Source organism: Ambystoma mexicanum, chromosome 8 (genome assembly GCF_040938575.1).
Source record: "Ambystoma mexicanum isolate Mex_15411 chromosome 8, UKY_AmexF1_1, whole genome shotgun sequence".
Classification (NCBI taxonomy): domain Eukaryota; kingdom Metazoa; phylum Chordata; class Amphibia; order Caudata; family Ambystomatidae; genus Ambystoma; species Ambystoma mexicanum.
Window position 1 is genome coordinate 386028462 of NC_090929.1, and position 25535 is coordinate 386053996.

A 25535-nucleotide genomic window follows, 5' to 3' on the forward strand; every position below is an offset into this window, starting at 1 on the left:
TAATCTGAAAACCCAGCCAAGACCCACAAGAATATTGTAGATACTGATGACTATTGCTAATACATGCAGACTATAAGATGCTAAAAAAAGATCTGGGTGATTTGCCTCAACTTGATAATCACAGCACTAATAGACCTAGATCAAACAATGTTCATAAAAAAGCTGTCCGGGACTGCAGAACATCTGATACGTCCTTGACCCAAACGAAATGTCTCTTCATAGCAAAGATGAAAGAATTACCATCAGCCTTGATGTGGGAGAGGCATTTGACATGGTTTTGAGGAACTTTCTGTTAGCGATCCAAGAACAGATGAACATTGGAGACACTTTCTGGAATGCAGTGAAAGCTTTATACAGAGTGAATCATTCAATAATAAGCACAAACCTCCTCTTGTCTGGACGGGTGAAAAGTCAGGCAGCAAGCAAGGTGGCCACTTCTCACCACACTTGTTCAACCTCATGTTGGAAACCTTGCTTATGGGGACCAGGGCAGTCCTAAATATTGCAAGCATAAAGGCCAAATACCTAGAACTGAAATCACTCCTATTTGTGGACAATATGCTTCTAACCATTGAGAAACTATAAACCTCAATACTACGCCTATTAAAACTAATCAAAGACCATGGATCTCTCTCAAGTTACAAAGTAAACTGAAGCAAATCCAGCATGATTCCGATCTCAAGGAAATCTACTGGCTCTCAAAAGCCAATCTTTCAGAATTGCCTAAGTCCAGCATTAACTCTGTTATTGGATTACTAAACAAAGAACATGGCTGAGATGGTCAAATTAAAGCTATTAAACGCTTACGCGGCTGGCACATACAAATGCATCATCCATCCAGATATACATATTTTTGACAAAACAAAGGATATTGGGAGCAAGAACTTGATATAACACTGACAAACAGGACTTGCAAAATCGTACTAATCGACTTGTACAACGTACATTTTAACATGAGGACTGCATATGCACAACACAAAAAATACTTCTACACACATAAAATACATGCTCTTCATTTATCCACAGCAACAATTGATAGAGATGCAAGATGCCTCCGGCTAATCTCGCCCGCATTCTGTACAGCAGCAAAAACATAAAGTGATGGTAGCAATAGATTCAAGAATGTATCTCCTTAGTTTGGAACATGGAAATCAACCTGTCGAAGGAAATTATAATACTAAATAACCTTCCCCATAGACAAATGGAAAACGTAACAAGACATATGAGACTGTGGCTCAAGAAAAGTCTTGCGGTCACAAAACAAATGCCTCAAAACAATGTACAGCTAGTTTTCACTTCCAAGTAGACACTAGGCTAACTGAAACTACAGAACATGCCACTCTAGAGAAAGCAGCATGCATATTCCAAGACAAAGAAAGTACATTTAACACCCCCTTGGGGGGCTTTCTTTGAAACACACTTGCCCAAAAGACATCACTAACCAACACACCATGAGTAAAAAAGACTGAAAAGGCCTTTAGACCCTAGCACCTAGCTAGCTAGCTTCCTGTTTCATAAAGAAAAAGAAACCTCGCAATAAGATTCTGTACTTTGCCTTTCCACTAACTGCGATACTGCTGTCATTTACAATGTTTAGACAACAAACGTTGTATATGATGTCATAAGCAATTACATACTGCAACTAACAAAGACAAAAAGCAAATCTAGTTTTAGAATGTATATTACTTTAAAGTAACTATGGCTCCAACATTTCCCCTCCCTTTGCAAAGGCCCTGTGAAGCCTCATATTGGTGGCACATGAAACCCAGGAACAGAGACGTTTCTTTCTCAATGCCTGCTCACCTATATGGGTTGGTCAGTCCTCGAAGACAAGTGAAATGCTGCTCTACTAAGACCACTGTTGAAACCCTACAGCCAAGTGAAAGTTGCATCTTACCGGACAGATGCGGCTAAATAAACCTACTGCTTTGAGTCAGAGAGACAACAACCGCACATTCTCATACTTCTATGGTCAGGCACAAATCCTAGCTGTCATTGCCTTCAGTTGTGATTACTACTTTCTCTCAGCAATTGTTTCTCCCTGATCTCTAACTTTCGCAATCCCCTATTTTGGAAACATATATACATAGGTCTGGGAGCCCCTCTACTGAAAACAAATGTAGCCAAATAACCTGTTCTCTGGATTTCCCAAGTCCCTAAACATATATACAACGATATGGGAGCCCCTCTATTCTGAACGAACACAGCCAAATAACCAGATGCAGACCCCTTGCTCACTGTGCATAGAGATGCAGAACTTCACCTCACTGATGAGGCCTGACTAGACCGAAACACGTGTCTAGGGTTGCTTTTGGTACTTTTGTTTAGACGAAAATTACCTAGCATTTCGGTGCTGGACTGCCTAAGTAGGTGGGACCAGACTGATGTGCAAAATGCTGTTTCTCTTCTGTGAAAGGTACAGTGAGCTAAAATGTGGTTGTAGGCCCTCCCAAATGGGAACCTACCCAGTAAACATGATATTTGGCCATGTTCATTCTTGGTAGAGGGGCTCCCACACCATTTGCATATCTCTATTTCGGAAACCTTCTAGAAGTTCCTCATTCCAACTGGAAGACAATGGGCCTCATTACAAGTCAGCCGATCCGGAAATATGGGTGCCGGTAGGTCTGACCTGCCCAGTGCAACGGCCCTGGAAAGCAGAGTTGTCCTGGAAGCACCAGCACCTTTAAAAATGATGCCAGTGCTGGACTCCACGGGAATGGTACTTACCAAATCCATCACCTGACTTCCCGCTCCGCTGGGGCTTGTAACGTCCCGGTGGCAGCGGGAGGCCGGATGTCCGATTCCATTTTACAAGCACGGCGGCAACCGCGGGTTACCTCCGTCCTCGTAATGAGGCCCAATAATGATGGAACTGAAGGGCACAAGAAATTTACATTAGGTTTGCCAATGTACATTGTGAACTGGATTCTCTCATTGCATTTGTTAAGGTATTCCCAAAAGGTGTTGAGTTCATCCTCGGTGCCTCTCCAGATTCCAAAGATATCGTCGATATATCTATACCAACTTTTGATCTTGTCTTTCCACCTGGTTTTGTTTAGAATATGGGTATGCTCAAAATAATACATGAAAACATTTGCATAGGAAGGTGCGACTGATGACCCCATAGAGGTTCACCAGTCACAGAGAATCCAGTTCACAATGGACATTGGTAAACCTAATGTAAATTTCTTGGATGTCACTATTGAAATAACTAACACAGGACTCAGAACACCGTTATACAGGAAACCCACTGATGTGAACAGCACCTTACATTTTCAAAGCTTTCATCCAAAACACCTGAAAGAAAATTTACCGTACAGTCAACTTCTCAGGGTCAAGCGAATAACTTCAGAGGTTGACAGACTACAGGACGAATATTCCATTATGAAGGCAAGGTTCAAAGACAGAAGATTTCCAGAAAATTTGATCAATAAAGCAATACTCAGAACAGAAGCGCAAAGTCGTGAAGACCTACTGGATCCAAAGACCAAAAATGAAAACAGGAATCTTATTCATTCATTAAAGTACTCTACCCAGAGTTTTCAGGTCAAACGGATAATCCACAAGAATTGGGATATAATCAAAACAGACCCGCTACTGAACCGACTTTTTCCGGAACCCCCGATGCTTGCGTACAAGAGGGGCAAAAACTTTCGTGACAGTCTGATCAGAGCAGAAAAACGTAAAACAGACAACCAAACCTTTTTGTCCAAACCTATAAAGGGAACTTACCCGTGCCTAAATTGCCAACACTGTTCAAATGTGATTAAAGGAGACCACATTCGACATGGAAACACTGAGAAGAAAATTCCACTAAAAAAATTTGCAACTTGTGATACAAAAAACTTTATTTATGCTTTGCGTTGTCCCTGTGGAAAATACTACGTAGGGAAATCTACCAGGAAAGCCAAGGAACGTTGGACTGAACACAAGTCAAATATCTGCACTTAAAATATCAAATCCCCGGTGTATAGACATTTCAGAGATCATCAACACACAGTGGCACAAATGAGAATGGTAATACTCGAAATAATACATCCACTTTCCAGAGGTGGGGACTTACAAAAACTACTATCCCAGAGAGAACTCCATTGGATACACTGTCTTGATTCACTTGCCCCTCTTGGCATGAACGAGGACTGCTACCTCGGCCCCTATTTATGAGGACCATACCCTTCACCTCAACTACTCTAGTTACATTAAACCATACTGACCATAGCTTGGTTAAAATCCCCATATTTTTTATAAATGTACTCTGTTACCTGTGAATTATCCATCAAGGTGGTCTCATTGTGTTTACATGTGTACATATGGTTGAAATGTAATTGTTCAAAGAAATATATATGCTATTAAGGATTGTTTTGAAACCGCAACATCCTCTTTCTTTAAGTTTTGGGGTGCTCAAATGATTGTGAAGTCACCTTTTGAAAAACTATGCCATATTATTACCCAATGTATGTCATCATTCTGATGGTAAATTCTGCAAAATATGGAGCTGAATGTACATTATATCAATGCCTGTAATATCATTTGTGTTGAACTATATCAATGTACTGAATGAGGTACTGACTAGCAGAGGACGGTCTGACTTATCCATCTTATCTTTCAAAAACCACTTTGTCTGGTCCGCGTTCTTCTTTTCTAAATTTTCATTACTCCTCATGGCTCATGGCCAATTACTTGCCTACTACAAAATATACAGCCACTTTCAGGCAATTTTAGCCGCTCACTAGTCTCGCGCATGCGCGCTTTCCTTTGTTTTCATGTTGTTCTGACACCGGTTTTCCGTGTCGTCAGACACATGACGCGCACCAATTACCTGCAACGTGTTGCAAACGCATGCGTAGCGATCGCTCTGCTACCACGCATGCTCATTCATACGTCAGCAGTACTTTCAGTACATAAGAGCAGAATCATGAACAAATAACATCCTCTTTGTTCGGGATGAGGTTCGCCATGATTCGCTCGCTGAAGGATTCACACTGTATCTAGTAAGTGATCTATGGGTCCACTGACACTCTCGAGACCTGGAACTTTTTTACTATTATTTACCTCCTCCTACTTTTTCCTTTTACTACTATACAGATCTATGTACTAGCGCAAACTGCTTGTCCCTCTTGACTCAGTCCACGTACCGCTAGCCGGAATCCTTTTGGGAAACTATTGTAAGTGTTGATGAAACTCAGTTACCGTTACTTCTACCTATACTTACATCTTAAGTATACTATTGACTTTTCACATTTCTTACTTAGTGTGGATACACACGCTACCTCTCTAAAGCACCTGCTATCCATGGACATCGTATATGTTTTTTCAACTATGCCTACTCCATAGTTGGTAAGTGGCACACTACCTATATGCATGGATTATGCCATAATTGTATATAATTTATTTAATTTTTTAACTTTTTTTTTTTTAAATAGAGTAGCTTGTCATTTTCCCACAAATTATATATCCTTTTTCGTGTTGGTTAGAGATACTACTTATCTGACTGGGCTTATACTAAACCGAGCTACTAGGTACTATTCCAGACATCTCTTGACAATGTTTCAAACTACATCTATGATTTAATGTTTTGAAAGTTTGTATGAATAATTGAATTATATGCAAAATACTAAGTTGTCCCCTTCTCTACTTTTTTCTAGAAATTGAATTATGAATTGTGAAATATGTTTTTGCCGCTGAAGAAGAGTTTATACTCGAAACGCGTCGGGCCCAGAGATATTGTACAATAAATATCATATTTGTTGTCTATATACATTTTGTGAGCTTGTTATTCATTGTGACTGCTCCACCTATTTAATTGTCTATTGAACTGTGTGTTATGAAATATTAGTAAAACAAAAAAACGCGAAAGTTATTGATCTGCTTTGCAGATATCAGACAGTGTGCAGGGGGCGGGAGTTCCTAAATTCTTTAGGAACAACCACTTTTTGTCCTCCATTTTCCCAACCTAGTTGCCAAGGTTGAGTCTTTTCTCCCCCGCACCTCAAATCATCTCTAATTCTATAAAGGTTACTCTAAAATATCCTAATATTCTTTTGTTAAATCATAGCTGTGCCCTGTGTTTTTGCTCAACCTCTTATAGATGAAACAACTGTGAATGCCATAGCAAGAAAATAGGAAATAGTGATATAGTGATTTGATCCTCCATGTGAACTGACCAAGATAATGCACAAAACCTTTTATACGGAAGTGCTAAAAGGCCTGTTTATTAAACTAAGGTAGTGCTTCTAATTAAGTAGATCAAAGAGGCAAGAAACTCCTTCAGGATTAACTCTCCACATATGAAGCATTCGCCATGCAGTATCACCAAACATTTGGGAGAGTACTTCATCTGTAAGGAAAATCATATCCCAGTGATTGAGCATTTTGATATTGCATCAAATTAGCAATCATCCAAGGTCAAGCTAGGTTCATTCTCAATTAAGGTATAATCACCAAAAGCTTGAAATCATTGTAAAAATAGTTAGCATTTTAACCCTAGCAATACCCTAAGGATCCCATCCCAAACTGGATGGGAAGGGAACACGGGAACTCTTTGCTTCTGCTCTTAGTCAACAAAGGCTTGGCCAAAGGATCCCTACAGACATTGTAAAAGAGCCTATCAATGTTCTTTTTTAATTTTTTTTTTATTTGTATATAATCTAAAGATAGATTTTTACAAAACCGAAAAGAAGAAACCAAGGATGAAAATTTAACAATTCATTTGTTTGTTAATCAAGTAGAACGTCATGAGTCTGTTTATTTTAAAGGCCGCGGAATTCTCAGCGTTTAACAGGCTCTTCTTTGGGTTTACAACAATTCTTTGTTCCAGAGAGAAAATTCTTTTATCTAACTAGAGTGTAACAGATATTTGGGAAAACAGCTCCTTGACTATATATTGCATGATGTTGACCGTCGCCAGTACCCATGATGTTCTATCTCCACCTATCAGTTTTTTCCAGCACAGTTCTTCATCCATAAGAGAGAACCTCGATAAAGTGCCAAGCAGATATTTAAGGGGGAGACTGTGTGTCTCTGAACATTTCAGGATCAGGTGTCAAATGGTTTCTTTCGTTGAAGGATGACTACAAAGGCGGCACAAATTTGTTGCTGCTAGCTGTCTAATGGCCAAGATTTCTTTAGTTTCAAATAGGTTCCACCTAATTCTCATGAAGGTGTTGCATGCCCATCTGCTTGGGAATAGTTTGATGTAGTTCTGTAAGACGTCCAGTTTTTTGAAAGTCTGAGGCATAGTGAGTTTGTTTTTGTTAGCAATTTCCAGTGTTGATAACCAATCTAGTTCTTTTATCTTTTTTATGGTTTTTACTGGGTTATTTATAAGTTCTTCCTCCGTACTTTCTGCATCCGCTAGAAAAGCCAGATTTTCCATCTTCCACTTAGTCAACATGACACATGAGGAACCTGACATTTCTTGATTAATCAGTTTGTAAACATGGGAGGTCTCTGACAATCTGCATTTCCTGTATAGCATAAGCCGGCGACAGATGACGGAGGTCTTAAGCGATGTAAGGCTAAATTCATGTCTCATCGAGGCGAGAGGACTAGATTTAGGAAGGCCTAACACCGTTCTCCAAAAGAAAGCTTCCACCTTTGGCCAAAGGTCTATCGGTAAGTTAGGCATGGCATCCACACCATAGATTAGAACCGGGATCACCTTTTTTTAATAAAAATCACGAACCGGAATAGTCGAGAAACGCCCATACTTGATGTCAATAGCTTTGCCTTGCGCAGTGAGTTTTTTTGACTTGTCGAGTAGAACACTTTGCATGGCTTTTTCTTTCCCAGAACTATCGAGGGTTACCCCTAGATATTTAAAGTCGCTTACTCTTTCCACTGCGGTTGCGCCCAAAGGAAGGATCACTTTGTCCTTTTCCGTGATGGTTTTTTCAAATATCATCTTTTTAGTTTTTCCTTCGTTGATGTCCAGATTGTTCTCTGCCATATACAGTTGAAGATTATTCAGTTGGTGCTGTAGACCTATTGGTTTAGAGTCGATGAGGATTAGGTCATCTGCATATAGTAAGCGACTGATCTTCTCACCCCCAATTTTGGGGGGAAATTAACGTACTGATTTTTCTGTTTCCTGGAAATCGCCCAAGTAAGTCCAAAACAGGACTGGAGCCAAAGGACAGCCCTGCTTCACTCCTCTGGCTGTGTTGATTTTTGCCGAGAGGGACCCTCGATGGTCTGTGCGGATGCATATTGAGGTGTTAGTATATAGAGCTCGTATTGGCTCCAAGATGTTGCTCGGACAATTCCAGAGAGATAGTTTCGCCCATAGTCTAGTTCTGTCTACTCGATTGAAAGCCTGGGAGAGGTCCACAAAAACCACGAAGAGTCTAGGGCTTCCTGCTAAAACTACTTTTTAGGATGCTCAAGGCAAGTATGTTTGCATCTGTGCCCATATTCTTTTTGAATCCTGTTTGCAGGTGATCTTGGCAAGCAGCGGTTGAGGCCCAGGTTGTAAAGTGGCGAAGAAGTAAAGAAGCAAATACTTTGCCTATCTGGTCTAAGAGGGCAATAGGGTGATAGTTAGTAGGCTCAGCCCTGTTACCCTTTTTGTAGATGGAAATAACATTTGCCGTAGTCCAAGAAGGTGGAATTGGTCTTGAATCTGCACAACGACCAAAGATCTTATTTAATAGGCAAGTCCATGCTTCGGGATGGGTTTTCAGATCAAGATTCGATATGCCATCAGGACCTGGCGCCCTTGAGGACTTTAGTTTTTTAATTAAGTCAAAAATGTCAGCCTTGTTGTCTAGGCGTATCCAGGGTGAGTCCGGTCTCCCGGAATCTGAGGTCTCGTGGCAGGTGATAAGAAAAGATTAGTGAAGTAGTTCTCCCAGGTTCGTTCTCCAATTCCGTTCTGTAAAGAAGGTAAGGAACCAACAGAAGTAGAGCGGAGCAAGGACCAAAGGTCTTTGGCATGATTGCCGTTTATGGCTGTGAGAATGCTTTCTGCATCGTGTTGGTATAAAATGCTTAGATGAGCTCGCAGCCATGCTTTATACGCCATTTTTAGACGCCGGTCCTGATCCAGCTTGCCCAGACTCCTGCAGGGCGAGCTTTACTAAACTTTTGCCTGTCATTCAGCCTTGATGACTAGCCCTGAGGCAATCTTGCTTTCCTCTAGCCCTCCTCCAGCATTGGGCCCATTGGGCCCTTTCTCTGTAACTACCCTCAGGTTCGACACACCTCTTGCCTAGCCGGACCTTGCTCCAGGGGCCAGAGGGCCCACGCCTCCTTCCAACGGGCCCCACGTCCATGATCTGGCATCTTTCCTATTTACTTGCTCGAAAGTGGTGACTCCAGTTTCCACTCCTGCCCAGCGATGAGACCTTTCCTGTTCATCCACTCCTACTCCCAGCACGAGCAGTGAGTTCCCTGACTTTTTTGGCCCTAGAGGAAGGCTTACACATCTTTTCAGCCGAAATGTCAGCAGCACCCAGCCCCAGCGTTCCATGGGCCTTTCCTAATGCTGCACCTATACCTCTAACATCTTATCCAGACGTATTCCTTCACTTACTAGGAAGTTTTTGGGGAAATGTACTAGCGTTTTGTTTACGCTTTGGACACCTATCAACAGTTTTTTCACTGTATTTTAGATGTAATTATGTGTTTGTTCAGGACTATGGTTATTATGAATTGTTATGCAGATAATAACACTTAAATATTTTGCAAAAGAAAAAGCATCAGCGAATTAATAATAAAAAGCTGATAATTTCAAAAACTAAGTGACATGTGTTCATTAGCAGCAAATGTTTGTTTCTAATGATGGTTGCCCCATGAGGATGGGCTTCCAAAAGGGTTTAAAACCGGTTTGCATTGAAATGTCTTTGCATGTTCTTGAATCATAGAGGGTAGGCCAACTCCCAGTTATAGAGTATACGCTTTTTTGGCCTCAGAGGAAGCTATAAAGGCGGAACTCGGATCTAATTTCTTGGCCTGCCTCATGGACTTCCTTAGTTCACACTTTCGGTCTACCACCTGCTTGTCAAACACATGTTTTACTTGTTTATCGTGGTGTTTCGGCTTCCGCGACTGGACTTTATAGGCTGTTAACAAGGGAGTACAATCAACTCGAGTTCGATCTTCGTTCTCGGTCAGGTCGTTGTATTTCACTGTCAAGGTTATTATTGCTCCTTCTGTTAATTTTTGCCTTGTCCCTTGAGTGTTAGGTTCTAGACGAACAGATATTTTCTCATATGTGGGATTTATTGAGGCCCAAGTTGTTTGAAGAAGATTATGATCACTGGCCAAAGTCTTAACTACTTCGAAAGTTAGAAGTGTTTGGAGAAAAGGTTGTGACATAAAGATATAGTCAATCGTTTAGCTAGAATCTTGTCTTTCCCAAGATGGAATACGACTCGGGTTTGGGAGAACTGAGTCAAGGTTAAGGAGGCCTCTAGACTTCATCAGTTTCAGCCAGTGGGACACCCGCAGTTCAGACTGTGTCTTCTTAGCAGACGTTATGTTATTTTCGCCTCCTTTTTTCTGTTGCTGGGCGTTCAAGTCTCCAAATCTGCCTGGTGGGTAGCCCGTGCTTCATCAATTTCTTGCTCCAGCATGGAGAGAAATTTCTTTGTTTCAATTGCGACGGGGTTCCAATAAACATTGATAATTATAATGGGCTCTGTTGTCATCTTTGTCTTGCCCTTCTCAATAGTTCTCGACCAGTTAAGCTTTACCGATAACATCAGTTGATTTTCCGTCAGTTTGTGAGCTAAGGTGATGCCGCTTCCAATTCGGATCGCTATCAAGAGACCCGAAGTCGGTCGACCGTCAATTCCTTTTTTTGCTGGTGAGGCACTAACTTCATAGCCATCCTAAGACGGAGTTTCCAAGAGCCATGTCTCTTGCAGGCATATGATGTCACAATCACCCAGATGGATATCTCCTGGCATGGTTAAGTGTTGATACCCTCTGGTGTTCCATGAGCACATTCTGATCGTTGGTTGTTTCTTCTCCAGTTGCATGACTGTCTCAGGTTGATGTTGTGATGACTTGAGTGGCTATCTTTGTCGTTGGAAAGTTAGAGCTTTTGGAAGCCATGACCACATAGATTGAAGTGTTTGCTTATTTTCGTTATTAGACGTTAATGATTGAGAATCGTTCTGAACTAGCCTTTTTACTCCCAAGAAAGATTTTTTAGGTACATCATGAGGTTGAATATTTGTCGATGAAATTTTTCCTGCAATTTCCTTCGAGGTGGAGATGGTATTAGGATTAGCTTGTGTTTGGCAGGATGTCATAGAGGCCCCAACATCGTTGGGGGCATCTAATTCAGATTGCACTCAACGGTCTTTGGAGACTGTGATGGACCTGGATGACACAGGTTCAGCTTGGTTATTGGTCTTCTTTGGATGTCCTAGAAAATAACTTTTTCGATGAAACATCCAATTCTCTATTGACGGATCAGAATGCTGAACCTTACATAAAGAATGTCTGATCTTTCTAGTGGACTTGATTAGGTCATATCCCAGTCTTAATAGATCCTCTGTGGCGGCTCTCAGTAAATTATTCACTGTTGATGAAGTGATATATAAATGAGATACCGGCTTCTGGTGATGATGACTTGGGTCGACGATTTTCAGATCAGATGACCTTAGCCCACGAAGTGATGGAATATATTGAAATAATTCGACAACAGTTCTTCTATTCAAAATGACATCATCTCGGTTGCCTGGTATCTGTTCTAATTTCAATATCCATTTGATTTGATTGTCGTGGGACGATTTCAGGCGTTGAGCTTCGGGTCTTGACCTATAGTGGGTACCTTTGGCGTCATTAGTTGAAATTCTTTGCTGTTTGTGACTAGGTTTGTCTGGTTTTGAGTGAGAGCCCTTGGCTATGAGTTCTTTGGGTTCAAGGTCTGAGGATCGCAGTCTTTTGTGTTTCGAGTTTTCATCTGGTTTACTGTGTAAAGGTTGTTGTAACTTGGCTGGTTCAACTGGAGCTTTTTCTCTTGTTGAAGGCTTTCGAATTTGCTTTTGAGTTATGAAATGACGCCTTTCTTTAAGGGTAAAAAAAGGTGGTGAATCTGGGGACACTCCTTCCGTTGTTGGTTGAAGAGAGTAAGAAATTATTTCTTTCAACTCTTGCGGGGCGTTAAAGTCTTGAGAAGATAATTGTGAGAGGTCAGATGGATGCAGGGTGATGTTCATCATCTCTGTGTCTCTTAGGAAGTCTTCAGTGGAGATCGGTGAAGTGCTTGTTCTACATTCCCCTTCTTTTGTAACAGTTGATTTTTGGTAATAGTTGTAAGTTGAGGCAGATTTTCTCTTGGAGCTTTTAAGAGAGGAAGTAAAGTCATCTTGTTAGTTTTTATTGCCTCTGTCGGTTGAGAAATTGATTCTAAACAAGGTTTATCGCTTAATATTGAGTTTGCGTTCATCGTATGATTAACGGGTAGTTTATTTGTTACAGGTGAACTCATAGTTGTTGTCAAGTCTATAAAGGGGAGAGTTTGTGAGCCCTCAGACTTGTATGTTTTGTTCATTCTTGGCTGGTTGTTAGAGGCTAACAATGGTGTTTGTTGGATAGAAGCCAAAGATGAATAATTGTCCGTGGGTATGGGGACTAGGTTAGCTTTTAGGTCCTTGGTCATAATGTGCCCTTGCAGAAAAATGAGTTTGGTTAACATCATTGCTTGTATAGATGGGTGATCCTTCCGCACCTCGCTTATTGACTCGTATAGCTTGATGAATGGATTTAGGCCAATTGTTATTGCTGACATCAGGGTACATATGTCTGGCTTCTTAGATGGTGTTTCCCTATTCAAACCTGAGTCAATAAGTTTTGGCATAGCCTTAGTTGGTGAAGATTGGCTCAAATGTGTAGAAATTCTCTCATGTTCATAAATTGAGCTTGGTGAGTCCACTAGAGATCTACGAGATGAGTGATGTTGACTGGAGTTCAAGCGTCTAGGCATAGGTAACTTTTCAGAGGAGGTTCTTCGGTTTAAGGTGTTTGTCTTTGGCAAGTACTCAGTCACAGGGGAGTAAGAGGTTGACTGAAGTCGATCAGGCCTACTACTGAGTTTAGAGCTCTCTTTAATCGAATCGATGAAGATATCCTCCTCAATGGTTGTGTTCTGAACCTCTTCTACTGAAGTTAACTTCAGGACCTGATACTTTCCGGGTAGTATAATTTCATGCTGTTTTGCAGAAAACACTGGTACCTGTACCTTTGTAGGTCGAATTGCTTCCTTTTGGTTATTTCCATCACACAGTGGAGTCTTCTGAGGATCTTCAACTTGTAAGTCCACTGGGTTGGTCAGGAAGTCTGGATTCTCAAGATCTCTTGGGAATCTAGGTTCATCAAGATCTGGATTTTCCAGTGGAGGCATTGGAAGAGGTATCGAGGGAGTTGTCATTTGAAGATCTTTTTCTGCAGTCTGCAAGAAATTTGTTTGACCCAAACCCGAGGCAGATGGTACTCTGTTAAATTACCATCTTGTCTTGTCTTTTAGCAATGTTTGGGGTCCCAGAACATAAGGTCTGGGAGATAAAAGTTTCCGGGTTGCTGTAAGGATTTTGCGATGTTTATGGGGTGGTGTGTGTTCTTCCGCAACGTCGAGCATCTCCGCGTCTGTGAGTTCCTCACAGCGGGCCTGAATTGCCCTTGAATGTTTGCTAAAATAATCTGACAAAAGTTTAAATGGTGGATGAACAATTTCTGCACCTTTTTTTTTTTTGTTAGTGCCAGATGGCCATTGGCTTTATGGGTCACAGTTTTTCTTGTTTTGCGTCGGTGGAAAAGCGGTTTTGCTGTTTTCGTAGCAGTCTATGATGTTTGGTCTGCACGCTCATTGGAGTCTCCCGTGTGTCTAAATCTTTTTTTAAGATTTAAAGTTTTATTTTCCTCTGTAATTTGGTCTGAGACAGGAAGAATCGTGTGTTCACTCGTCTCCAGGTCCATCTCTGCGCTGGAGATAGAGCACACAGGGGTGACGTGTATCTGGGCCCTAACCATCACCGCCCCCATGAGCGGGGCCATCGACGGCAGAGGCTCTGGATCACGCAGAGCCCATGGAGCTTCAGCTCTCAGCGTCAGTGGGGGTGGCACTTCCACTAACGCCGCAAGAAGCGAGCCCCTCTCTGGTGCACCACGCAGCCCCCAATGGGCGGCCCCTTCTCCACGGGTGCTCTCTGCGTCTCTCTGTGTCTTGCGGGGCATCCTCGCCCAGAGGCGGCAATCCCCCCGCCTCCGGCAACGTCGGTCACGGAGTCCGCCAGACGGCTGCATCCAGCACCAGCCCCCTCCGGGAGCCGGAGGTGAGTGTTGCTCGGTGGGGGACCCGGCGGTTTGGGCTGGGGCGGGGGTGGGCGAGGTCAGTTGAGGGACTGGCTCTTGTTGCAATGGTGGAAGAGGGAATATTTTTGCAACAATTGGGATCTAACCCTGTGAATATTTTTGCAACAATTGGGATCTAACTCTGTGAATTGGACACTTTGGGATTTAACCCATTTATCCTTTTTCCTTTTTCAGGTAGTATATTGGCCAGGAATTGGAGTGCACGCCTCACCCCTCTTTTTTTACATGTAATTTGTGGAGATCCGGACTCCAGAGGCTGCAGCACCAGGGACATTTTTCCCTACGGTGGAAAATCATAGCTATGGTTTTCCCCCCTCCCCCTGCTAACGGTAAGATGTGTGCTCCTGTAGGGGAGTCTTTCCTTGGTCACCTGAATTGAACAAATTATTTCACTACAGCTCCTATAATTCTTAGAGACTGGGATCTAACCCTGTGAATATTTGTGCAACAATTGGGATCTAACCCAGTGAATTGGACACTTTGGGATTTAACCCATTTATTCTTTTTCTTTTTTCAGGTAGTATATTGGCCAGGAATTTGAGTGCGCGCCTCACCCCTCTTTTTTCTTGCTCATATCGGGCTTGGAAAAAACACTTCAAGAAACAGGGGATTGTTAGACTATCAGAAAAACCAAGGATGACATTTCGGCTCGAATAAGAATTATCCTTGGACCAGCAACATTGTACCTGGTAAGTAAAACTAAGAAACATTCCAAAAACAGTTCACATTCACCTTCTTCCAGCATGTAGTTACAAAAGTCACTAGCAGGAAGAAACGCTGTACTTGGGTATGACTTGGCTATTTCAAACTCAGCTCATGGGGTCGACCTCCCATCTTTTTGCCCTTTAGCTAAGATCAACATCATTTAAATCCATGGAAAAAGCTATTTAAGAACACATGCACAACAGTTGTGATATGGGGAATTGCTAGGCTACGCTAATGTCAGAACTGTCACGACTGAGGACTAGCTAGTCTTTTGGTTGTAGCCCCTGAAATTCTATCCAGGGCTACAACCAAAAGACACCGGGGCTATAGCACTCCAATGCCTGCCCCTCCCAAGCCTCTTCCTAGCTATGCCTCTGCCCACTTAAATCCAAGTAAAACCCATGCTCATTATAAATGATAAAAGGTAAGCAATCACTTGTTTTTCCTTGGCAGTTCATTCATATTTTTCCCCAAATTAGCCTGAATGACCTTGGGTAGCGAAGGAGCCCAAACATCGTAGGTGTGTTAAGGGGACTTCTCCTGCTGAGAACATTTGGAAGCAAAATGGGTCAAATTTGAGTTGTTGTTTTTCACAGCAAAGTTTTGAGAAGAATTGGGTAAACACCCCTACAATTTACAATCGGCTCTATAAATAAAAAATAAATAAATAAATAAATACATGCCAGGCTACCAACAGTACACAGGAGCAATGGACTACCCACTAGGAGGATCATGGTCAACCATGCTCACAATATACTTCGGATGGCCCGCATACATCTTCCATCCCTCACGCACCCAGACTTTACACATATATTTACAACACGGTAATCTCCACCTATTTATCACCTACTATACACCTTCACCTGCTCCATACCAGATTTTACTTCAACACTCTCTTCTTATATCACACCTTATTCCGGTCCATGCATCCTAAGCAGACTAAGTCCCTGCTGTGCCCCCCAAATAAATGGCAGAATTGTCACACTGTGAAACACGTCCGTGATGTTGCCCACGTGTGATGTCACAAACATCAAAAATGACACTTTAGGCCGGTGCTTCCTATGATTAGTTTATATACTGTACATAATGGTTTCAACAGCATTATTGAAATAAGAGTACGGTACCATCGGGTGCATATTCCAGGGCGCTTCCAGATATCTCCCTTTCTCCCACCAGCCAAACATAACCAGGCCCAGTCATGTTGAGGACTGCTGCTGACCTGTACACTGCACCTGCATCCTCCTCACTGAAAAGACAGGAACACAAATATCCTTATGTTTCATCAATAGAGGTAGTTAAATTAAACAAAGTAATCGCAGGGAATGTTCAGAGATTACACAGGTATATACTACAATGTGATGAAATATCAACAGATAACAAATCATTTGTGATTGCAAAAAAATCAAGATTCACTAGATATTGTAATAGAGGAAGTTTGGATGGTCTTGTTTTCACAATTTGTTTTGTTAGGTCCGCACCTGATCTCGTTTTTTAAATTCATTGAATTGGGCCTAATTACAAGTTGGCGAGTTTGCCAGTAATTTGGCGGATTTCCCACCGAATTACCACCAAACTCGTTATCTAGACTAGATTCCATTGATAGACCCCAGCAATCTCATCACATCAGCAGCTTTGAGTAATTTGGCGGGCGCCGTTGCAAGTGGTTGCAGAGTAAACGTTCAGGAGTGGTCTGTGGGCAGCGGCTGAACAAACAGGTTGATCTTTACTCTGTGGGCAATGGTTGCACAACCTGGAGTGTGAAAACGGAAGGAGGATGGAATGATGGAGTTCAGAGCGTGAAAAGATGAGGCATCTCGAATCGGACTTCCATCTCAATTCTCACTTTTAAGTGATGATTGTTCAGGCAAATATATAAAGAGTGGCGAGACTAGATTCCTGTGCAAGGTCACAGGGTTGTGTACATCAGAGAGATTTGCTTTACAAATCCTGCACAGCAAAGCATTTCATGAACACAACATGAGGCATGTTCACCCAAGACAGACTTGTGGTCATTAAAAGGATATGGTGATCTACTTCGTACTGTTGGTTTTCAGACAGTGTTTTCTAAATTGTACATTTTCATTAAGGAAGATTAATCCAATGTCATCATTGTTCAAATGCTGTCATCTGATTGCCTTTCTGGCAATTAGAAATGTTGGAGAGATCGTTTTATGTAATCGAAAGAAACGGGGAGAGGTAAAATCGGATCAATGTGATCACTGCGCAGCAGAAAATGGCGATTAAGAAACACGATGAGATGCAGTGATCACATAGACGACCTGTCCCTCTATCCCCATACCCGTTTACCCTTTTTTTCTCCTTTTCCCTGTTGGCAGCACACTTCTGTCCCTGCAACGTCAGTTCCCTCCCAATAACGTGGCACTGCAGGGGCCCTTTTTTGTCTTTTTTTTCATTATTGTCCCCCACTTTCTATGTAACGGAAGTGGGGGACATTACCTCAACACGTGATCCCATTTCACCAAACAAGGAGAGTGGGGGACCCCCCTGCAACACCAGCTCCCCTTGTTGAGTAATTGTTTTTTGCGACATTTTGGGCCAATACTGGTGACATTTTGGTGTACAGACATAGCTGCCGTGACAGAAATTAGTGTACATCCTTAACCCAATATTTCCTTCAGGAGCATCACTTGTGTGCAATTACTTTGACTATGCAGACATATCTGCCCTATGGAATGCCTCATCTCGCTCTCCTGTCAAATGTCCTGTATTGGAAATGAAGAGTCTTTTATTTGCCCTTCCCTGTGACAAACCCTATATATTAAACATCACTTGGCCATTTATATGGTTAAACATTTGCAAACAGGTTCTTTCCTTTGTCGTTTGCTTCATCATAGCAGAACACAATGCCACACATTATGGAATCAACCACTGAGCCCTTAAAGGATTCCCAAAGACTTTGGGCCTCATTACGACCCAGGCATTAAGGGGTTAACGGCGCCGTAAAAGGTTGTGGCGCCGTTAACCCCTTAACGACTTACTACGAGGTCCCTTTGCGGGTCCCAGCCTTAACGGCTGGTCTGTACCTTGCAGATTACTTACAGTAATGTTCACCATTTACACAGTGCACATTGCGAAATGGAATTGTCTCTTAGTGCTTGAATATTGGGTGTTGTTACTGTTAAACTCAACCATCTTCACTTTATCCACTTCCAAGGAAGAAAGGCTGATTTGGACTTGCCGGGGATTCAATCTCCAATGGGTGCCCAAAACTCGTTGCTACCGTATCAAGCATACATTGGAAAACAAATACAGCCATCATTATCAATTCCGGTTGCTAGTAATCAAAAGGCTATTCCTTAGGTGGATTAACACACAGGACCTACACGAGTCATCATAACACACAGGACCTACACGAAGCAGCAGCAAACAAGCAGGAGTGGAGTCGCCTTTAGGGAACCCTGGAGATGTCCCGGTAGACCTCTGCACCTTAGGCCTCTTTTGTGTGGTACCATATTGTCTTTCCAAATGTTCTCATGGGAATAGGGTTGGGCTTGCTGAAAATGTGCAATATGGGGCAACTTTGAACATTACTTCCAGGGCCTCTTTTGGTCGCCAGTCCACCCCTGCAAACAAGTGTGCAGGCCACAGTACACAAGTGTGTTCACCTGGCACACATTCTCAATTCCCGACTGATCTGTGGCACCATGAACTTACAGGCTTGCAGAGAAGCCCTAATTGTCAACAAAAATAGCTGTGTTCAACTATTGACACCAGGAGGCATCAAATTCCATGACTTTTGTATGGCTGCCGTCAAGTGCCAAATCATATGTAGTTGGACAATACATGGAATAGAGACAACACCACTTTTGTCACTAGAGTTTCTATAATCTGTATGAAGTAATGCTAATTTTATAGGTCCACAAATATCACTACACTACTATCTGAGGGTTATAGAAAATGTAAATTGTATTGCACATATTGGCATATGGGCATCTAGCTTTCAGTAGTTCAAACTCATCTTTTATTCACATATAGCTATGCCCCTGATAAGAAATCAATAATGAAATTATTTTGAGAAAGAAAAGCTCTTAAAATGGATTGATTCAAGCACAGTCTGTCCCGCATCCAAGCCTGCATGTCAAGCTCAACCTGATAAAGCCCGAATGTATTCTTATAGGAAACCCCAGCAAGCATTCATAAGTCCAGAATGGGCTGGCAGAAATGAAGCTCAACTTTCACCCAATGCAAAGTATCTCGGCATCACCATAGGTTTCATTCAAAACGCACATTCCCCAAGAAGACCAAAATAGCATGATACCAGCTTCCCATAAGCCCCAAATTCAAGCCCTTAACCTCAGTTCGAGTTTAAGAACAGTTGTCGAAGCCTTGGTGATCTCTCGCCTGGATAGAAGCGACACCCTACTCAGATGAACCCCAGATGTCACATTAGCCTCTCTGAAAGCCGTCCAGTACTCCGCAGCGCACCTTATCATGATACAAAGAACAGTCAATCCTCACTCTCTAAAAGCTGGACTAGCGCAAATGTGCATCATGTTCAAAATAGTCCACATATCCTACAACTCAGTAGCAACCACACACCATAATACCTAGCTAAGAAACTCCAGACGCCAATTACCACTAGATACCACAACAAAGCAAGACTGGAAACAAACCACTCCAAGAGGAAATAAGCTAGGACATGGATATGTTTGTGCTACCCACTCTGTATCTAGAAGAAGTTGCCAATGAAAATCAGACCCCTTCATCCAACACTTCAGGAAGGACCTGAAGACCCTACTATTCAGAGAGCATCACAGCAACCACGAATTGCTCAACTCCACCCATTTTCTCCTCCTACAGAGCTCCATCCTTCCCTTTGTGCCCTACCATTACAGCTAGTTCTGCTACCCATGCGCCCTGCCTCTAGCACCTGGCGCTTCCTGCATGTACAGTGCTCCATTGCTTCGCACCTAACCTTGCACTTCTATAAATCCCGGTATTACCCAAATTGACCGTTCCAATTGACCGTGTGGTAAATCTGGCCAAATTTGGCCAGTACCAATCGATCATTTGGAAACAATCAATTTGGGTAATCACTACCAAACATGGGGAGCGGGGGTTGTGGGGGTGTCCCCCGTTCCCCATGTTTGGTAGTGATGGCCTTTGGGGATAGTGGGGGTGTCCCCCTCTTCCAGAGCTTTGGAGTTGGGGGACGGGAAGAAAAAAAATAAAATATGAAAAGTGGACCCTGCAGCGTTGGATCCGACCCGCATAGGAGGGACAGATCCAACGCCGCAGGGTCAGAAGATGTGCGGACACCAAAAAGGTAAGTAGAGGGTGGTTGGGGGAGTTTATGTGGGTTGGTGGGGTGTTTCAGTTTGGGCGGATTTGGCCACAGCAACATTGGCTGGGCGGCTGAATTGACCACAGTCAATTGGGCAGCGAACAATTATGCCACAGCCAAACCGTATACATCCAAAATCCCATACACACAAACATACATGCAAGGCATGAGAGCTCAGATGTTACTCACCGTGTGCACTGCCAAACAAGTCACCAATACGTTAATTAATAAATATTTTTTTATTTATTGCTCTGCAATTAGTACAGTCCCATTCAATAAGAGCTAATTTCTCTGCATCAACCAATGCTGCTTTACCATGGTTCAATGGTGACGTGCCATGCCTTCCCGGCTTTTAGCTCATGGTTTCAATCTATACAGTAGCTGGTGATTGTTCTATGTGAAATCATCCTTTCAGTGTCAAGATGGATCACAATCAGCACACTAAGTCCTTTTATTACAATAAAATGTAGGTAGGAGAACTGGAGGGATGGGGCATGAAGCGGTAGGTGGTTTAAAGCTTTGAAAAAGAATATGCATTTGTACATAACTATGAAGGTGAGTCTTATGTAACTTGGCAAATGGCAAAATAGATATGAGCAAGAATCCTGTGTGTACTAAGTACTGTGAGAAAGTCTACTGGATGGCACTTGGGATGAGAGGGGGGAAATCCAAGGGAGCACTCTGCAGCCAGCTGTTTTTTTTTTTTGCTAGGCCTGTGGTAGAGGTTTACCGCCTGGTTCCCAACATTATGGCTGTCCTTTTAACAGAGAACCTCAAACTGTGGAGAACTAATGGCACGTGTAACCCCGGAAATTGTAAGCAGAAGAAGACACCCATCTGTAATACTAGTGTGAGGTCCCAATTCCCAGTCAAGTGTTCTGCATCTTGCTATAGGCAATGGGATAGCAGAATCCAGGCAATGCAGTAGGACAGTTTTATGGGATATGCCTCAATAACTCAGTGAGAACAGCAGCCTTGACATCCTGTAGGGAACACAATCCTTCAGAGATTGGACAGATAAGTGGATGACCATGCATGTACGCAGGCCTCTGACCTGAGGAATCTCTGATGGAACACGCCATGTGAAAATAGGCCATGTTCACGCATACATGGTGCATCAGATGCTCTCTTGTGTCAGGGTGACCACGGTGCTGAGGGAAAATTGTGCCACATTCCCATGCCATGGTTGAGGATTAGGCAAAGAATTCTTTTACTTTAAAAGACCCAGATACTGGGCGATAGCCGAGCCCTAAGAAAATAACTTTTTGGAACTTTCACCAACTCCTGCGTTTTCTACCAAATAGAGTAATTACTAGGAAAAATCCAAGGAGTCCCTTCAAGACACCTAGAACAGGGTGTTTAAATAAGGGAACTACATTCAAGTTTTCTTCTTGCACAACTCACCTCTAAGATCACATGTTGAAACCTTAATTTTGTTTGTCATGTTGCTTAAATGTTTTGTTCTGGTATTGTGAATCATGAAGATTAATGTTTTTTCTTTAATTTTGTTATGCTTATTGTAGAATGGAATACAGAATTTCAACTGTCTTCGTTTAAATCACTTTTTCATTATTATCAGAATTAAAGAATATATGTAAATACAAGATTGTTTTCTTCTCCCTCCAACGAGCTCAATTCTGCTATAACGTTGATAAATGATAGAATTAGAAGATTGATACAACTTAGAGCTTACTCGGAAAGCAATTATCGAGTGATTATTCTTAAATATATTTTCTGTTTAGACTGTTTACATTAAGAGTGCGATACATCTTTATTTACGTATATGGTTGAGGATAAGGCCTCACCCAACGTAGCATATGGTCTGTCGCAACTTCTCCTGGGTCCATCACAGATTCTGATGCTCTTGGTCTCTGTTCTCCATGAGCTCTGCCATAGCCCTTAACCTCTTTGCCTACTTACAGCTGGGTTCTACCTGTTCTGCTGGCAGTACCCTCTTCTTGCCTTCTCCAGAATGCATAGACCTGTGCCTTCTTCTTCTCCTTGGCAGCTCTCCTGTATTCGGCTTCCTAACCACTCCAACCATTCTGTGATGCCCTGCTCTGCTAGGTTCTTCTGGTGGCTTCCAGGGATTTGTCATCTGGTTTGTCAAGCCACTAACGTCAGTATTCCCACTGTCTTATCCCTACATTAATAGTGGGTGGCAGTTCAATGTTGTTCTAGGTATGCATCACCGGAGGCATGGCCATGGCGAAGTCAGCCTAGATTTGTATGGGTTTAATGCCCCAATGTTTTTTCACACCTCCGTATATCTATGCAATCGTGGACCCTCGGACACAGCAGCGCAGCAAGCTTGCAGATACAAAGCAGTAGCGCAATGCACAGCCCAGAAACCAACTAAACAAGACTTGGCTTTGCTCTCAATTCTGGGTGGTTTCCTAGAAACACTCTGTCTGCCTGCTCGTCATGAACCAGGGAAACTGGGACAAGAAGACTTTGGTCAAGGAGACCAAGAACCAAAGAAATGTGAGGTGCACCACAAGATTGTGAGAGACACTTGATTGCACCAGGGGATGTTTTACATTCATCCAAAAGAAGAGTGAGTTGCACGCCCATATTCTGAGAGACACTTGATTGCACTAGGGGATATTTTACTTTCATCCAAAGACTTTTCAGCTTTCAACTGCATACCATTGAAAGCTATGGGACTCCTCCTTCCCCGCCCACCGTCCCCTGATTGGTGCCTAGCATGCACCGTAGCATTGAAGAGGAAGGCTGCAGAGCCTGCGCGAACTCACTGGTATCTAACATCTTACCAGGTGAGTGTCGCACTCCTGAAGCCCAGCAGGCCCAAAATCTAACTTTCTGCCCAAATCCGACGGCCCCCAGGTCCATGTGCAGCCCCTCAGGCCCCGCCGCATTCCGTGTTTGTCTGCCTTCTCCCTCCTCCTTCCCTGCCCACCATCCCCTGATTGGTGCCTAGCGTGCACCGTAGCATTGAAGAGAGGGCCGCAGCACTCGCGCAAACTCACTGGTATCTAACATCTTAGCAGGTGAGTGTTGCACCCTCGAAGCCCAGCAGGCCCAGAATCTAACTTTCTGGCCAAATGCGACGGCCCCCAGGCCCGTGTGCAGCCCCTGCAGGCCCCGCTGCCTTCCGTGTTTGTCTGCCTTCTCCCTCCTCCTTCCCCTCCCACCATCCCCTGATTGGTGTGTAGTGTGCACCGTAGCATTGAAGAGAAGGCTGCAGCGCCTGCGCGAACTCACTGGTATCTAACATCTTACCATTTGAGTGTGGCGCCCCTGAAGCCCAGCAGGCCCAAAATCTAACTTTCTAGCCAAATCCGACGGCCCCCATGCCCGTGTGCAGCCCCTCAGGCCACACTGCCTTCCGTGTTTGACTGCCTTCTCCCTCCTCCTTCCCTGTTCATCATCCCCTGATTGGTGCTCCATCTAGGCCTTAACAGACACACCCTAGGGCAGCCCTCTGCCCGGCAGCCCCTATGGCTAAGGACCCCTAGGAAAAGAACAACTCCAACCGAGGCGGCTCCAAAGAAGTGTCTGCATGTGTCAGCAGGGGAAGCCAGTGAAGCCCGCAGCTTAACAGACACCAACAAAAACTGTAAGTGTGGCATGGGTGGGGTGTAGAGCAATTACTCTACACCAGAAAGTCCCTGCCACTCTACCTACCTTCCCATAACTTAGACTGCCATAGACTTAGCCCATGCATACGTAGAAAGGTATGTTCCACCAGCCGGATGTTATCCATGACAGTATTTGAAATGTTGCCTTGCACTGCATCCTAACACATTAGTCAATGTTAACAAGTGTCACACCTGGAGGGAACTGTGGATGCTAGCCTGCGGCGCATCTAGATAGATTTGCAATAGTCGGCACCTACGTACTTAGACGGAATTAGGAAGATTAGCATACACCACACTTGATTGAACTCTGATAGAAAAGTACTTGTTGGCATGCACCGCATCCGGCTAGAACTCTTAGCTTTGGAGTGCCTCGCATCTAGATTGGATTATGAATGTTAGCGCATGCCACACATAGATGGAACTTGAATGTTAGCATGTATCCAAACATAGAATTGAGAACATTAGCCTGCGCCGCATACAGATAGGATTGTGATTGTTAGCAGGCGCCATACTTAGATTAAACTGTAACTGTTAGCATGTACCACACTTAGATGGAATTCTTAACTTTAGCTTGCGTCACATCTAGACAGGATTGTGAATGTTAGCATGCACCACACTTAGATGGAATTCTTAACTTTATCTTGCGTCACATCTAGACAGGATTGTGAATGTTAGAATGCGCCACACTTAGATGAAACTGTAAATGTTAGCATGTACCACACTTAGATGGAATTCTTAACTTTAGCTTGCGTCACATCTAGACAGGATTGTGAATGTTAGCATGCGCCACACCTAGATGGAATTCTTAACTTTAGCTTGCGTCACATCTAGACAGGATTGTGAATTTTAGCATGGACCACACTTAGATGGAATTCTTAACCTTAGCCTGTGTTGCATCTAGACAGTATTGTGAATGTTAGCATGCGCCATACTTAGATGAAACTGTAAATGTTAGCATGTAGCACACTTAGATGGAATTCTTAACTTTAGCTTGCGTCACATCTAAACAGGATTGTGAATGTTAGCATGCGCCACACTTATATGGAATTCTTAACTTTAGTTTGCGTCACATCTAGACAGGATTGTGAATGTTAGCATGCGCCACACTTAGATGGAATTCTTAACCTTAGCCTACTTCGCATCGAGACAGGATTGTGACTGTTAGCATGCGCCACACCTAGACAGAATTCTTAACCTTAACCTGCATCACATCTAGACAGGATTGTGAATGTTAGCATGTGCCACACTTGGATGGAATTCTTAACCTTAGCCTGCGTCGCATCTAGACAGGATGGTGAATGTTAGCATGCGCCACACCTAGATGTAATTCTTAACTTTAGCTTGCTTCACATCTAAACAGGATTGTGAATGTTACCATGTGCCACACTTGGATGAAATCATGATCACTAGTCTGCCTCCCATCTAGACAGAATATTGAAAATTAGCAAGTGCAGCACCCAGATGAAATAGTGAATGTTAGCAAGCATCACACCTAGACATAATTGAAAAGACAGCAATGCCAACTAACCAATCCACTAACAATTTCATCCCTCTGTATACTCCTCTCAAACTCTAACCAAACACAACCACAAGCCTAA

At 43.0% G+C, this 25535-nt stretch overlaps 1 protein-coding gene across 13 annotated transcripts in view; it reads right to left on the reverse strand.

Annotated features, from left to right (window-relative positions):
* Nucleotides 1-25535, reverse strand: part of GRIN1 (glutamate ionotropic receptor NMDA type subunit 1) — a 1139664-nt gene that overhangs the window by 789599 nt on the left and 324530 nt on the right. For all 13 annotated transcript variants that reach the window (XR_011268541.1, XR_011268543.1, XR_011268542.1 and 10 more), the window contains one exon: nucleotides 16155-16276. Coding sequence is in view for 9 of the 13 variants with exons in the window: in XM_069609856.1 (XP_069465957.1) it covers nucleotides 16155-16276 (122 nt within the window). In the remaining 4 variants the exon portion in view is untranslated. The remainder of the gene's footprint in view (nucleotides 1-16154; nucleotides 16277-25535) is intronic.